This window comes from Chlorocebus sabaeus, chromosome 3 (genome assembly GCF_047675955.1).
Source record: "Chlorocebus sabaeus isolate Y175 chromosome 3, mChlSab1.0.hap1, whole genome shotgun sequence".
Classification (NCBI taxonomy): domain Eukaryota; kingdom Metazoa; phylum Chordata; class Mammalia; order Primates; family Cercopithecidae; genus Chlorocebus; species Chlorocebus sabaeus.
This window is the reverse complement of record NC_132906.1, coordinates 3,565,087-3,579,457: the sequence shown is the minus strand read 5'-3', so window position 1 is coordinate 3,579,457 and position 14,371 is coordinate 3,565,087. Positions and strand designations below refer to the sequence as shown.

Here is a 14,371-nt window from a genome sequence, read left to right as displayed (position 1 = left end):
AAAGGCCTGCAGTAGCTTAAGGTTCATTTGCTACATTTCACAGATTATTAAGTGCAACTGAAGTTTTTTTTTTTTTTTTTTTCCAGCATCTGGAAATTATCTCTTAAAATAGGCTCAAAATATTATTTCCTATTATAGGGGAAAAATCAAAATGGTCTATATTTTAACAATTCCTTTTTTAAATTCAATGTCATCTATCTAAATTAATCTAACAATTATAGGACTACACATCTTGAAAAGTTAGTAAAAACCTTTCATTAATAAATTATTATGCTGTGCAACTTGAATGTAATATTTTCTCATCAGGTTCAGTTTAGATGTAATTGTAACTTTCTTTTCATAATGATTTGAGTTGAAAGTATATATAAATCATGAGAACTACCCTGCATGTCTTTGAAAAAGAGTTAATAAGTCATGATATGCCAATCTCACCACCTAAAGCATGTTTCTAAAATATCATGTCCACACAGCTGTGATGACAGTGCTTACACGATCCTGTCCCCACCGCACCAACATGCACAGACATAAGCAGGCAATGAGGTGGCTCCGGGATGACCTTGTATGAAGATGTTCCCTGCCTTAGTCTCGGCAATGGACATCACAAACTTGGGAACAAGCTACAAAATTAAGGTGAGTGGTAATTCTGTTTCCTGACAAAATTCTGAAAAACAGTCATGGTCAGCTGGCAGCACCGTAGCCCTAGTTGCTCAGACGGTCTAACAAGAGAGGCACGGACGGTGCAGTAGACGTGGCGAGGGCCCCTCATTTAGTGCTGCTGGGGGGCAGCTGGGCCGTCTGCTGCTGAACAGGGGGGTCCCCCCGTTTCCAGCATCCTCCGATCCGTCGGTGGATGCTCTCTGCTGTGAAGGGCTCGTTACATGCTCTCGGCTGCTGGGCCCTCTCAGTTCCTACGCTGTGTGGGGCACAGTCCATTCTCGAGACTTACACTCAACTAGGTTAATTCTTAAGTCTTTTCTTATTTCTTATCATAACAATTTTACTAATTATGGATGGCTCAAAAGAACAAGACCAGTGAACAGCCTTTCCTAACTCCAGGCAAAGCTCAGAGGTAAATACTTTGTATGTGTCAACTGCCTAATTTGTTTTCCCTTCATTCACTCATCTCCCTTCTCTTACTTCTCCATTCCCCCATTTTGAGAACAAAACCAATTTTTTCCCCTCCAAAGCTAAAAAATGTTTTCTCTATAGAATCCCTTGTAAATTCTCCAGATAATTTTTTTTTTTTGTAGTTAAAAAAAGCAAACAAGGTGGAAAGGTGGCTTGAGCCCGGGAGGACGAGGCTGCAGTGGGCTGTGATCGCTCCACTGAGCTCCAGCCTGGGCGACAGAGAGACCCCGTTTCAAAACCCAAACACGAAAAACAGAGAACAAGTACTGCAGACTTAGATCATATGTAACTTATGAACTGATCTTAAAAGGAACACATCAGCATTCACACTTTGACTGTGCACTAAGTCTCTGATATAATCAGGCCAGCATACAGAAGCTCATGGAAGCGAGACGCCTCTGGAGCAGGCTCAGCTGCCTCCTCCGCACCCACAGCCCTGATCTGGGGCAGGGAGGGACAGGCAGTGACAGCAGCGGCCTCTTTGTGGGGCAGGGTCTTGTGGGCCTGGGAGCTGGACTGTTGCTGTGACTCTGCCCTTCTACACTCAAGGCTTGACACTTTTCTTCTAGAACTTACACTAACAATACATGCGCTCCCATTTAAGGAAATGTTTACAGACATGAGGTCAAAATCAGCAAAGGCCACGTCCTCACCTGAAGAAAGCAGAGACGTGCCTGGTTATCCCAGAATCCTTTGCTGCCTCCAGGTCTGCAGCCCCATCTCTGCAGGTGCCACCCTCGCTCCACCCAAACCTGATTTTAAACCGCTCCGCCTGAGAGGGTCTTATGACCCGGTCTCCGGTCACAACCAACAATCAATTTCCAGCCAAATCAATCAATCTGTCAAAGTAGAGTGATCCAGAAAACAATAGCAAGAGAGAGAGGAGGGAAAAGAGCAGCTTTAGGGGACCTAAATTCACAGAGACTTGGCAGTGAATGAAGTACATTAAAGTATTGGGCATAAGTAATAGATATATAACTATATATAACAGGAAGAAGTGAAGGTCAGGAATCGTCGCAAGATGCTCCCACATCCGACGCCTCTCTCTCCACCAGGGAAGGAGGCAGCAAGTGCTGTGCTAAGTGGTTGTACTTACAAAGAGGAATAAAAGAACGCAGCTGTACACTTTGCTCTTATATATTAGCTGTGTTAGTTTTTTTAAAAAAGACTTGAAATTTATTTTAAACATATTCTACAACATACAAGAAATGATGAAAGATGCAAAAAAAAATCTCATGAGGTTCCTCCTAATTTTGTGCTGGGAACAGCGTTCTGGTCTACTGTAAGTCAGTGCTATGTTCACAGGGAACCCAGTCGCTGCCTTACCTGGAGGGACGTCTGAGTGGCTGCGTGGATGACAGCGCCACTCTCCTGATCTAGCTGGCTTCTCGTAGTTGGTGCATCCTGAGTTGATGCTGGTTCTGCCAGTGTGTTGTTACATCTAGATAAATCAGCAGCTGCTGTAAAGTTTTCAGAATGAGCTTGGATTGGAACAGCCCCACCAACCAAATCTTGACTGCTATTTGAAGCCAAAGACGTTGAGCTTTCATGTTCTGGACTGAGAGAAAGAATGTCTTCTCCAGTGAGTTCAGGATAAGAGTCACAAAAAGAGATGTTGTCACCACCCATGGGATTCTGCATCAGAGGCCAGGCGTCTGAAAACTCGCCACAGATGGACCGCGTGAGGGACCCGAAGAAAGTTGGCACCATCTCCCCGGCTGGGCCTGCGTTTCTGCACACACATTCAAAAGAGCTTAAAGTCTGTGATGGGGAGAAAAACACTACTACAAAGAAGCATGTCAGCCATAATGTTAGGTCTTCTCGATGAAATATCTAGATACTAAATCAGAATTCTAGTGTTTCCTATTGTTATAAACTTGCCTCAATACAGTAAGTCAAATTACTCCATTTAGTTGAAAACTGAGTTTTGACCCCTCCTTCTAATTAATATAGTTACATTTAATCCAACGTCTAAAACATGCAGTTTCCTGTTTAGACAGGAGGACAGTTTAGACAGTTTCTAACGTCTAAAACATGCAGGGTCTCGTCTGAGTTTGATTGAGTGCTGTTCTAAAATTCTAAAATAATAGTCCATGGGTAAAAATTACTTACATGTTAATTACAGATGACAGAGGTGTCAGAAATCATGGACATAAGACAAAAATAAAATTAATGAAGAGTAAAGTATAAAGAATGTTGTACTAGATACGAGTGACCTTGAGAGACCTACCTAATTCTTGCCTGAGAATTGCACCCCACCAATATCCAGAACGTCATTAATATTTAAGAGGTGATGTTTCCATCGTTTCAGATGAAAATCGGTACATTAGTAGAATGCATATTTGCACAGGCGGATATGAAATGATTGATTGAAAGCACCCAGTTACCTCGCCTGAAGACTGGCCGCAGAATGCACCCCACAACCAACAGTCGCCCGGTCGGGGCTGCAGGCCTTGTCACAGCACAAGGATGGGAGCAAGTGCACCGGCCCTAGGAAGACAGCACAGGTGTGAAGCATAGTGCCTCCCTCCGGCAGCTTTCACTTCAGTAACACTCAATACTCCTCCTGGAAACTTAGATGTTCCCCTTTGGGTGACTTGGGGGAAAAGGAATACAAGGTTCTCTTTTTTTCTTATCTTAAACAAATGATGAGCCACTTACCTAAGGTACCGAGAGTAGACAGACTCATACAGACAGATGAAGAAGGGCGAATGCTAGGGGGCTGGGGCAATGGGGAGACCAGGAGCTGTTGTTTAATGGAGACAGGGTTTCAGTTTGGGAGGATGAAAAATGTTCCGGAAGGTGAATGGTGGTGATGGTTGCACCTCAGTGAGAATGTACTTAATGCCACTGAACTGCACACTTGAAAATGGTTAAGATGGTGAATTTTATGTTATGTGTATTTCACTACAATAAGAAGTGGGGATAAGGAATAAAGCAGTCTGTGGGAGAGCACAAAACGAGACTCTTGGCCCCACTGAGGACAGGAGGAGCAGGACAACTTTTCTGCTGAGTGGCCTCCTAACACAGACGAGAGCGTGCATGTTCGAACCCTCTAACTCCATACACACAGACACACTTCTTTTTATTGCTAGCAATGTCACTTAAGGAATAAGTAGATATGTGCACAGCTTTACAAACCGAATATATCACTGAAGCTGGATATATTTTGTGCTACAAAGATAATATAAGCTTAAAAATCTAAAATATAAAGAGATTAGATAAGAAATTTAAAAATAAATCTTCTCAATCCTATAAGCAGAAAATAAACACTCATCTTTTTGAACAGCCTTGTTGATTTCTCACTGTCTATACATATATATATCATTCTGATTTAGAACCACAAACACACTAAAGCGTGCACACACACACACACACAGACTCACACACATACACAGAGGAAGACTTGGAAATTATATATTTACATATATAGCTATCGAAGAAATTATACATTTACATATATAGCTATATGTTTGTGTGTATCCAAATTTTCCATGAGGAATATCTCTTTACTTTTACAAACAGGAAAAAAATTATGAAACTACAGTCTCCCTTTTAAAAAATGAATGCCAAATATTGAGATGCAATCGCAAGCCTGTGTGAAACAGGATGACTGGCCTGCCTGCATGTAAGTGTCCCTCAAAGCAAGGCCTCCGCCCGGACCATCTAAACATACAGTGCTCTGAACCCGCTGAACTCGCCAGGGTTTGCTGCCACTTAACAAACGTGTGTCACGCTCACCATGGGACATTTCAAAATTGTTTTAAAGCAAAAGGCACTGCCGTTCCTTGTAGAAAGGCTGATTCCAGGGAAAGTACACGACAAATCTGGGACTTCTGGTGGCAGAAAGTAAGAAAGTGCTAAAAGAATAACGCGGACCTGTCAAAATGGCACATGAGCCACACCGAAGGGACTTCCAAATGCCAGGCAACGTGAGCATCGGAATCAACAGTGACACCAAAGGGTTGCAACCCACTGAATACAGTCCACGAGTCTCAACTCACTAAGGTATATGAATAAAGAAATGGAGGAGGAAAGTTCCTTCTTACCATAGGAAGCCAACTAATAAATGTGGAAAGAATAATGCAATTAGAAAGCCAGCATTTATTAACCATCATAGTCACGACTGATTCCAGTACGAATCATCAGAGCACGCTAAGCTACGGGGTGAAAGTTTGGGGTGTGACGGGATATTTACACAGTCTCCAAGTATCCCCTACAGGATATTTATTCATTACAAAGAGAATAGCAGACATCTTACATTGGAGAAACCTGGCAGACACCCCGTTAATGAAGTGACCAAGGTTAGCCTGACCAGGCATAGGCCAGACAGACAACCTCGCCTCCTGACACACAGCACTGAGGACCTAGCATCCCCTCAGCAGCATTTCTGAATCGAATCCTGAGGAATGTCAGACAAACCCAAATTGAGTGTCGTTCTACAAAACTGTAGAATTTTGAAAAGTGCTGGCCTGTACTTTAAAAAAAAAAAAAAAAACAATATCATGAAACACAAATGTTAGGAGACTATTCCAGATTAAAAGAGACCAAACAGATTTGACAACTAAATCCGACAGAAGTTTTCAGAATTTTGTTTCGCTATGAAAGACAACACTGGGACAGTTAGGAAAATGTGACTATGCTCTGTAGATGATATAACAGTACTGAATTAACATAAATTTCCTGTTTTAATAATTGTGCTGTTGCTATGTGAGAGAAAATGTTCTTAGGAAGCAAACACTGACGTACTAAAGGGGAGAGGGACATCATATTTGCAACTGGATTTAAAATAGAAAATGAAAAACAAGTATACACACATACACACGAGAGAGAGAGGGGATAAAGCCAATGTGAACATGGGCAGCATCATGTTAATATTTGGGGAATCTCGGTAAGGGACAGGTGGGAGTTCTTTGTTCTATGCTTTCGATATTTCTGCAATTATGTCAGATTCCTGAAATTATGTCAAAATAAAAAGTTAAAGGGAAAAAAGGATCTGCCACTCAGGGGGAAGCACTTGAAGTAAGCTGCACTGACCCAGGGCATTGGCCTGGGGATGATTTCTGGCCCCAGTGTTCTGTTAGGAGGCCATGCAACAAGGCCATCTGTATATTTAATCTTTCTTCTCAGACTGAAGTAAGGTGAGGCAGAGTTTATACCAACTGCATTTTATTACATTTAAAATTTAAAATTAGAGTTCATTTCTCCAGAAAGTATTCCTACTTACTCTAACTCTAGTAACAGCGTCCACGGTATCATATCTAGGAAAATGTAATGCTTGGGGGCGTTTAAGGATCACACAGTTACCATTAATAGTGTCTAAGGGTCTTATCTGTGTAGGCAAAGGCAAAACTAGATCCACACACCACAGAAAGTCTTGTATTTTATTCTTCACCCATTCCTAAAACAGGAGATAGTAATAACTAGCAGAAAAAGAATTAAAATGAAAGCTTCTTATTCCATATAGCCATATGCTGCATAGCAATGTTTTGTTCAGTGATGGCCCAACAATACTATGGTGGTCCTGGAAGTTTCTAATACCATATTTTTACTGTGCCTTTTCTATGTTTAGATCCACAAGTACTTATTGTGTTGCAACTGTCTACAGTGTTCAGTGCAGTCACATGCTGTACAGGTTTGCAGCCTGGGGCAATGGGCTACACCACATAGCCTAGCTCTGTAGGAGGCTATCCCATCTAGGTTTGTGTGCACTCTACAAGGTTTGCATAAAAGCAATGCATGGCTATATATACAATATGAGATTGGAACACTTAACTGACAATTTCTTGAGAAGATTGATTAGACAGTTCCAAGAAGACAAGTCAATCTAATGGGATCTAATGGGATATGGTTAAAACAAATACAGATGGGTTATTAGACAAAATGGTGCTATTAGTATTGCTTCCATGGGTGCTAACAGACCAGTAAAGTAATAAGAGGACAGGGGGCCTGGGGTCGACTTGTAGAGAGGGTGGTTGGCCATAGAGGGTTTTAATTTGCAGAGGAGGTGAGGTGGTAGGGTGGCGGGGGAGTGGGATGTGTAAGTGTAAGAACACATGCTAAGGAATAGAAATATATAGCAAAGAAAATTAGTATTAAACACACTCGCAGACCACAGTGTAATAAAAATAGAAGTACAGACTAAGAAAATCACTCAAAACCATGCAATTACATGGAAATTAAACAACATACTCCTGAATGACTTTTGGGTAAATACTAAGATTAAGGTAGAAATCAAGAAATTCTTTGAAACTAATGAGTACAAAGATACAACATTCCAGAATCTCTGGGACACAGCTAAGGGAGTGTTAAGAGGGAATTCATAGCACTAAACACCCAAATAAAAAAGTTAGAAAGATCTCAAATTAACAACCTAACATTATAACAGAAAGAATTAGAGAAGCAAGAACAAATCACCTCACCCCTAAAGCCAGCAGAAAACAAGAAATAACCAGAATCAGAGCTGAAAAGAAAGAATTAAGATATGAAAAACCACTCAAAATATTTAAAAATCCAGGAGTTGTTTTTTTTGAAGAAATAGGCTGCTAACTAGACTAATAAGAGAGAATATCCACATAAACACAATTAAAAATTACAAAAGGGATGTTACCACTGACCCCACAGAAATAAAAATAACCATCAGAAACTACTATGAACATCTACACACACAAACTAGAAAACCTAGAAGAGACAGATAAATTCCTGGACATATATACCCTCCCAAGACTGAACCAGGAAGAAATTGATTCCCTGAACAGAACAAAAACGAGCTCCAAAATTGAATCACTAGTAAATAGCCTACCAACCAAAAAAAGCCAAGGACCAGATGGATTCACAGCCGAATTCTACCACATGAACAAAGAAGAGCTGGTACCATCCCCATTGAAACTGTTCCAAAAAAATGAGGAGGGACTCCTTCCTAACTCATTCTATGAGGCCAGCATCATCTTGATACCCAAATCTGGCAGAGATACAACAAACAAAACTTCAGGTCAATATCCCTGATGCACACCAATGTAAAAATCCTCAATAAACTACTTACAAACTGAATCCAGCAGCACATCAAAAAAGCTAATCCACCACGATCAAGTAGGCTTCATCCCTGGGATGCAAGGTTGGTTCAACATACATCAATAAACGCAATTCATCACTTAAACAGAACTAAAGACAAAACCATGTGATTATCTCAATAGATGCAGAAAAGGCTTTCAATAAAATTCAACATCCCTTCATGTTAAGAACTCTCAATAAACTAGGTATTGAAGGAACATACCTTAGAATAATAAGAGCAATCTATGACAAACCCACAGCCAACATCATTCTGATTGGGGAAAAGCTAGAAGCATTCCCCTTGAAAACTGGCACAAGGCAAGGATGCTCTCTCTCACCACTCCTATTCAACATAGTATGGAAAATCCTAGCCAGGGCAATCAGGCAAGAGAAAGAAAGGGCATCTAAGTAGGAAGAGAGGGAGTCAAACTATCCCTGTTTGCAGATGACATGATTCTATATCTAGAAAACCCCACAGTCTCTGCCCAAAAGCTTCTTCAGCTGGTAAACAGCCTCAGCAAAGTTCCAGGACACAAAATGTACAAAAATCATTAGCATTCCTCTACACCAACAACAGCCAAGCCAAGAGCCAAATCAGCAAGACAATCCCATTCACAATTACCACAAAAAGAATAAAATACTTAAGAATACAGCTACCCAGGGAGGTGAAAGAGAATTACAAAACACTGCTCAAACAAATCAGAGAAGACACAAACAAATGAAAAAACATCCCATGCTCATAGATAGGAATAATTGATTTCATTAAATAATGTGGCCATACTGCCCAAACAGATTCAGAGCTATTACTATCAAACTGCCAAAGACATTTTTCACAGAACTAGGAAAAACCTATTTTAAAATTCATATGGAACCAAAATAGAGCCTGAATTAGCCAAGGCAATCCTAACCAAAAAGAACAAATACAGTTCCTTCAATACCTAGCTGGAGGCATCATGTTAGCTGATTTCAAACTATATTACAAGGCCACAGTAATCAAAACAGCATGGTACTAGTACAAAAACAGGCACATAGACCAATGGAACAGAATAGAGAGTCTAGAAATAAGATGACACACGTACAACTATCTGATCTTCGACAAAATTGACAAAAGCAATGGGGAAAGACTCCCTGTTCAATAAATCCTGGGATAACTGTCTAGACATATGCCAAAGATTAAAACTGGACCCCTTCTTTACACCATATACAAAAACCAACTCAAGATGGATTAAAGACTTACATGTACAAACCGAAACTATAAAACCCTGGAAGAAAACCTAGGCAACACCATCCTGGACATAGGAATGGGCAAAGATTTCATGACAAAGACATGAAAAGCAATCGCAACAAAAGCAAAAATTGACAAATGGGATCTAATTAAACTTAAGATGTTCTGCACAGCAAAAGAAACTATCATCAGAGTAAACAGACAACCTACAGAATGGGAGAAAATGTTTGCAAACTATACATCCGATAAAAGTCTAATATACAACATCTATAAGGAACTTAAATTTACAAGAGAAAAACAACCCTGTCAAAAACTGGGCAAAAGACATGAACAGACACTTCTTAAAAGAAGACATACATGTGGCCAACAAGCATATGATAAAAAGCTCAACAGCACTGATCATTAGAAAAATGCAAATGAAAACCACAATGAGATACCATCTCACACCAGTCAGAATGACTATTATTCAAAAGTCAAAAACTAACGTATGCTGGCAAGGTTGCAGAGTAAAAAGAATGCTTACACACTGTTGGTGGAAGTGTCAATTAGTTCAGCCATTGTGGGAAGCAGTGTGGCAATTCCTCAAAGAGCTAAAAACAGAACTACCACCTGACCCAGCAATCCCATTACTGGTTATATACCTAAATATATAAATCATCCTACTATGAAGACACATGCACATGAATGTTCACTGCAGCACTATTCCCAATAGCAAAGACATGGAATCAACCTAAATGTCCATCAATGACAGACTGGTTAAAGAAAATGTGGTACATATACGCCATGGAATACTATGCAGCCATAAAAAGGAATGAGATTGTGTCTTTTGTGGGAACATGGATGGAGCTGGAGGCCATTATCCTCAGTAAACTAAAGCAGGAACAGAAAACCAAATACCATATGTTCTCACTTATAAGCAGGAGCTAAATGATGAAAACACATGAATACAAAGGGAACAACACACAATGGGGTCTACTTGAAGGTGGAGCATGGGAGGAGGGAGAGGAACAGAAAAAGTAACTACTGGGTACTAGGCTTAATACCTGGGTGATTAAATAATCTGTAAAATAAAGAAATGTGTAACACGAGTTTACCTATGTAACAAACCTGCACATGTACCCAAAAACCTAAAATAAAAGTTTTAAAAAAGTTGGTATTACCTTTGCCCCTATTTGCCCAAGTTAGAGACCAGTTTCCCTTTGAATCACTTTCCTAAACTTTCATTCTGTCAGTAGTCCAAGGGACAATTATGGTTTGTGTAAAACCTTGAAATGGACTTCTCACCTCTCTCTTAAGAAATTCTAAAAATAGATATATTTTTTAAATAGACATATTTTTAAAATAGGCATATTAGTGTTTGGTTTGAATCAACCAGACAGCAAAGGATATAAACTCCTACTCTACCAAAGGCTACCATGATTTTAAATAAACTGACTCAAAATAAAGACAAACATGCCCCAAAAGTTGCTGAAAAATTCTAGAATTTTAACGAGATGCTTGTTTCCTTTTTAATACTTAAGAGACTCAAAACACCCAAACCAACAGGAGATGGTGGAGAATAATCTAACAAGATTAGTTTTAACTAGAAGACTCAACACAGCCACCTCGCTGTGAGATGAATAAACCAGGACCAATGCCTGCTGCTTCAGCTTCTGGGCGCCTCCAGGCCTCCTAAGGGCACTCCCCTGCTGAACTTACCGCAGGTCTGCGCTGAGTCGCGGCGGCACTGGCAGCAGTGGTGGGCGCATTGGTGGAGCTGAGGTCTGTCAAAACACGACAGCTCAGAGCCGTTGTACTGAATGTCCTGAGACCGCAGAGACCCTAAATGAGGGGTGAGAACTCTGTCAGGGAACACAGTCTCCTCTCTACGGGAGTCCCGTGAACATCCAGCGCAGACCTGTACCATTCTAGCTTTCGTATTTTTAAAGAACAAGTCAGCTATCCTTCCGACGTTTGAGGACTTCTTATATGGAAGCACAAACATGAAATAATTTGTTAAGAAAGTTCAAAATGTAGGGTACTAATGTTGCCATTACTGACAATGATTTTTATTTTTGCCTAGTGGCACAGGGACATCACAGCCTTGTAAGTCTCCTTACAAAGTTGTGCAACCTCAGTGAGTTCTACAGGTGACCCTTGACCAATGCGGGTTTGAACTGTGCAGGTCACTTATACACAGATTTTCTTCAGCCTCTGCCACCCTGAGACACCAAGGCCGACCCCTCCTCCTCCTCCTCAGTCCACTCAATGTGAAGATGATGAGGATGAAGGCCTTTACAATGATCCCCTTCCACTTAATGAAGAGTAAATCTTATTTTGTCTCCCTTATGATTCTCATAGTAACGTTTTCTTTTCTCTAGCTTACTTTAATGTAAGAATACACGGCATAATACATGTAACAGGCCAGGTGCAGTGGCTCACACCTGTAATCCCAGCACTTTGGGAGGCTGAGGAGGGTAGATCACTTGAGGCCAGGAGTTCGAGACCAGCCTGGCCAACATGGTGAAACCCCATCTCTTCTAAAAATATGAAAATTATCCAGGTGTAGTGGTGGGCGCCTGTAGTCCCAGCTACTCCGGAGGCTGAGGCAGGAGAATCTCTTGAATCTGGGAGGCAGAGGTTGCCATGAGCTGAGATCACGCCACTGCACTCCAGCCTAGGTGACAGAGTCAGACTCTGTCTCAAAAAAAACCAAAAAAACCACCAAAATATACAAGATGTATTAACTGACTGTTTACCAGTAAGGCTTCTCATCAACAATAGGCTATTAGTAGTTACGTTTTCAGGGAGTCAGCACTGACGTGTGGATTCTTAACTGTTCCCCTAGCCCTCTGCTGTTCAGGGATCACCTGTGTTTCTTATGCCCTGTGTTCTTTCACAGCCCGCTGGTGCTTGTCTCAGCCAGTCTCTTGTGGAACACTAGCACGACAATGGTAATAAATGCCCTTCCCCCAAATGCTAAGAAATGTAATGAGCTCAGAACTTACAGCTGGGTTTCTTCTCCATAAACTGTCTCTTACAATAGATGACGCAGAGGATGAGCAGGGCCAGCAGGACGGTGGCCAGAGCGCTGCAGATGATGGCGGCCAGCGCCGTGTCCCGTGGGCTGGAGGCTGTGGACGCGATCTTCACGAGGTTGACCTTGCTGGCACCTGAAACCACAGGAATGGGGTCAGCACGCTCTGAACAACCGCAGATGCAGTGCTTACGGCGAAGCTGGCGGGCACCCTTACCAGTGGCCTTCCCGTGCTGTGAGAAAACCAGCATGAGATATTTGAAGATGGCTCAAGCACCCCTCCACCCAGAAGATGTCTTTAATGGGACACCTTTACCCGCACCCCACAATGTGCTGGGTGTCCCTCTCCTCTGTTCCCACGGCACTGCGGACACACAGCCCTCGACACATCGCGTTACTAGAATCTGCCTTCAGCCCCACCAGGGCAGAATTCTTTGTGAGCGGGGGTCTGTCGTCTTTATCTCTGGCTGCCCAGTACTCGGCATGTGGCAGGGAACTACTGTTTTTTATTGAATTGGAATTGCACCACATTTTTAAGCAGACTGAATGCATGCATCCTTTTCGGGGCAACTTTAGGGGAAAACAAGGAGTTGGATCATCCAGAACCTTGCAGTAGACCCCAGTTTTTGAGACAGTAAACATCTCTGAATGCCTTAGCTGTTAAACTGCTGGAAAACATCGAAGTTTTGGAGAAAAGAGTTATACTGTTATTACACCATGGAAAGGCTGGCATCGTCATGTGCTAAGAAAGTGGAGAAATACATGTTACTTTAGAGGGTGGTACTGCTTTGTGGTTCAGGGCAGATTCTGAACCCCATGGCCTGGGTCAACTTCTACCTGTATGACCTTGAGACACTGACTCGAGTCTCAATTGCCATCTGTTCAAATGGAGGTAATAACAGTGACTGACTCAGGCGTTATATAAAGTGTGTAGGACTGGTTGTGCTGTAGAATCATTAGCCACTGTAATGATGATGATAATAATTAGCATTTTAAAACTATCCTGAGGGTACCAGGATAAACAAACTCATTTAAATTAGAGATCTATATCCAGTACAGTTAAACAGCATATCCTACTCAACTAACCCCAAAATAATCTGAGAGAAATGGATTTAAGAGGGGCATGAAATCTACATAGAGGGGCCGTTAACATTTTCTCTTTCCCAAGCAGATGCCCTGAGTGAGCTGAGGCGCCCTCACTCTGCTTCCCCGGCAGGTGCCGCTCACCATGGGAGCCTCCCCTCAACTGAGGATCACTCCAGGTAGAGGTATAATGTGTGCTTCACACGTCATTTCAGGTTGTCTAGAAACCAAATTTAAAATGTAAAAGGGAGGCCAGGTGCGCTGGCTCATGCCTGTAATCCCAGCACTTTGGGAGGCTGAGTTGTGAGGATCTCTTGAGCCTATGAAGCTGTAGTGAGCTGTGATTGTACCACTGCGCACCAGCCTGGATGACAGAGTGAGACTGTCTCAATAATAAACAAAAAAAGAAGAAGAAACAGGTAAAATTAACTGTAGCCTATTTTACTTAGCCAATGTATCTTAAATATTGCATTTCAATATGTATTCAATATAAAAATTATTGATATTTTACATTCTCTGTTTTGTATTAAAATTTCAAAATCCAGTGTTGTTCTAAAGACACAGCTCACCTCAATTCAGACTAGCCACACTTCAGATGCTCAGTAGCCACACGTGGCTAATGGCTATCATAATGGACACGGCAACTCTAGAGACTGAAGGTCTGTGTCTGTATTTGTACAAGTTGGCACCTAAACACAAGCCGATTTGTCAGCTGGTGCCTTTCTCCTCCTCCCTGGCTACACACCCCTCACTCCCAATAAGATTGTATGACACTTGAGGCTAGAGCCAGAGAGAAACACTTGAGTTAATATTACTGAATCATAAAAGCAGGAGAGCAGGCACTATCATCTTGGAGCACGGGTCTTGGT

At 41.7% G+C, this 14,371-nt stretch overlaps 2 protein-coding genes across 4 annotated transcripts in view; one reads left to right on the top strand and one right to left on the bottom strand.

Annotated features, from left to right (window-relative positions):
• The window catches only part of MIPEP (mitochondrial intermediate peptidase), a 210,248-nt gene extending 197,713 nt beyond the window's left edge, over positions 1-12,535 (top strand). Inside the window, exons 19-20 of the transcript XR_005236554.2 lie at positions 471-630; positions 12,429-12,535. The gene's annotated coding sequence lies outside the window, so the exon portion shown is untranslated. The remainder of the gene's footprint in view (positions 1-470; positions 631-12,428) is intronic.
• TNFRSF19 (TNF receptor superfamily member 19) overlaps positions 1-14,371 on the bottom strand; it is a 105,885-nt gene that overhangs the window by 4,498 nt on the left and 87,016 nt on the right. For 2 of the 3 annotated variants that reach the window (XM_008021721.3, XM_008021720.3), the window contains exons 6-9: positions 12,391-12,555; positions 11,102-11,224; positions 3,516-3,618; positions 2,428-2,860 (exon numbers count right to left, since the gene is read on the bottom strand). In XM_008021721.3, coding sequence (XP_008019912.1) covers positions 2,428-2,860; positions 3,516-3,618; positions 11,102-11,224; positions 12,391-12,555 — 824 coding nt within the window. Of the gene's footprint in view, positions 1-2,427; positions 2,861-3,515; positions 3,619-11,101; positions 11,225-12,390; positions 12,556-14,371 lie in introns of those variants that run through there. The other variant, XM_008021723.3, reaches the window with a different exon arrangement.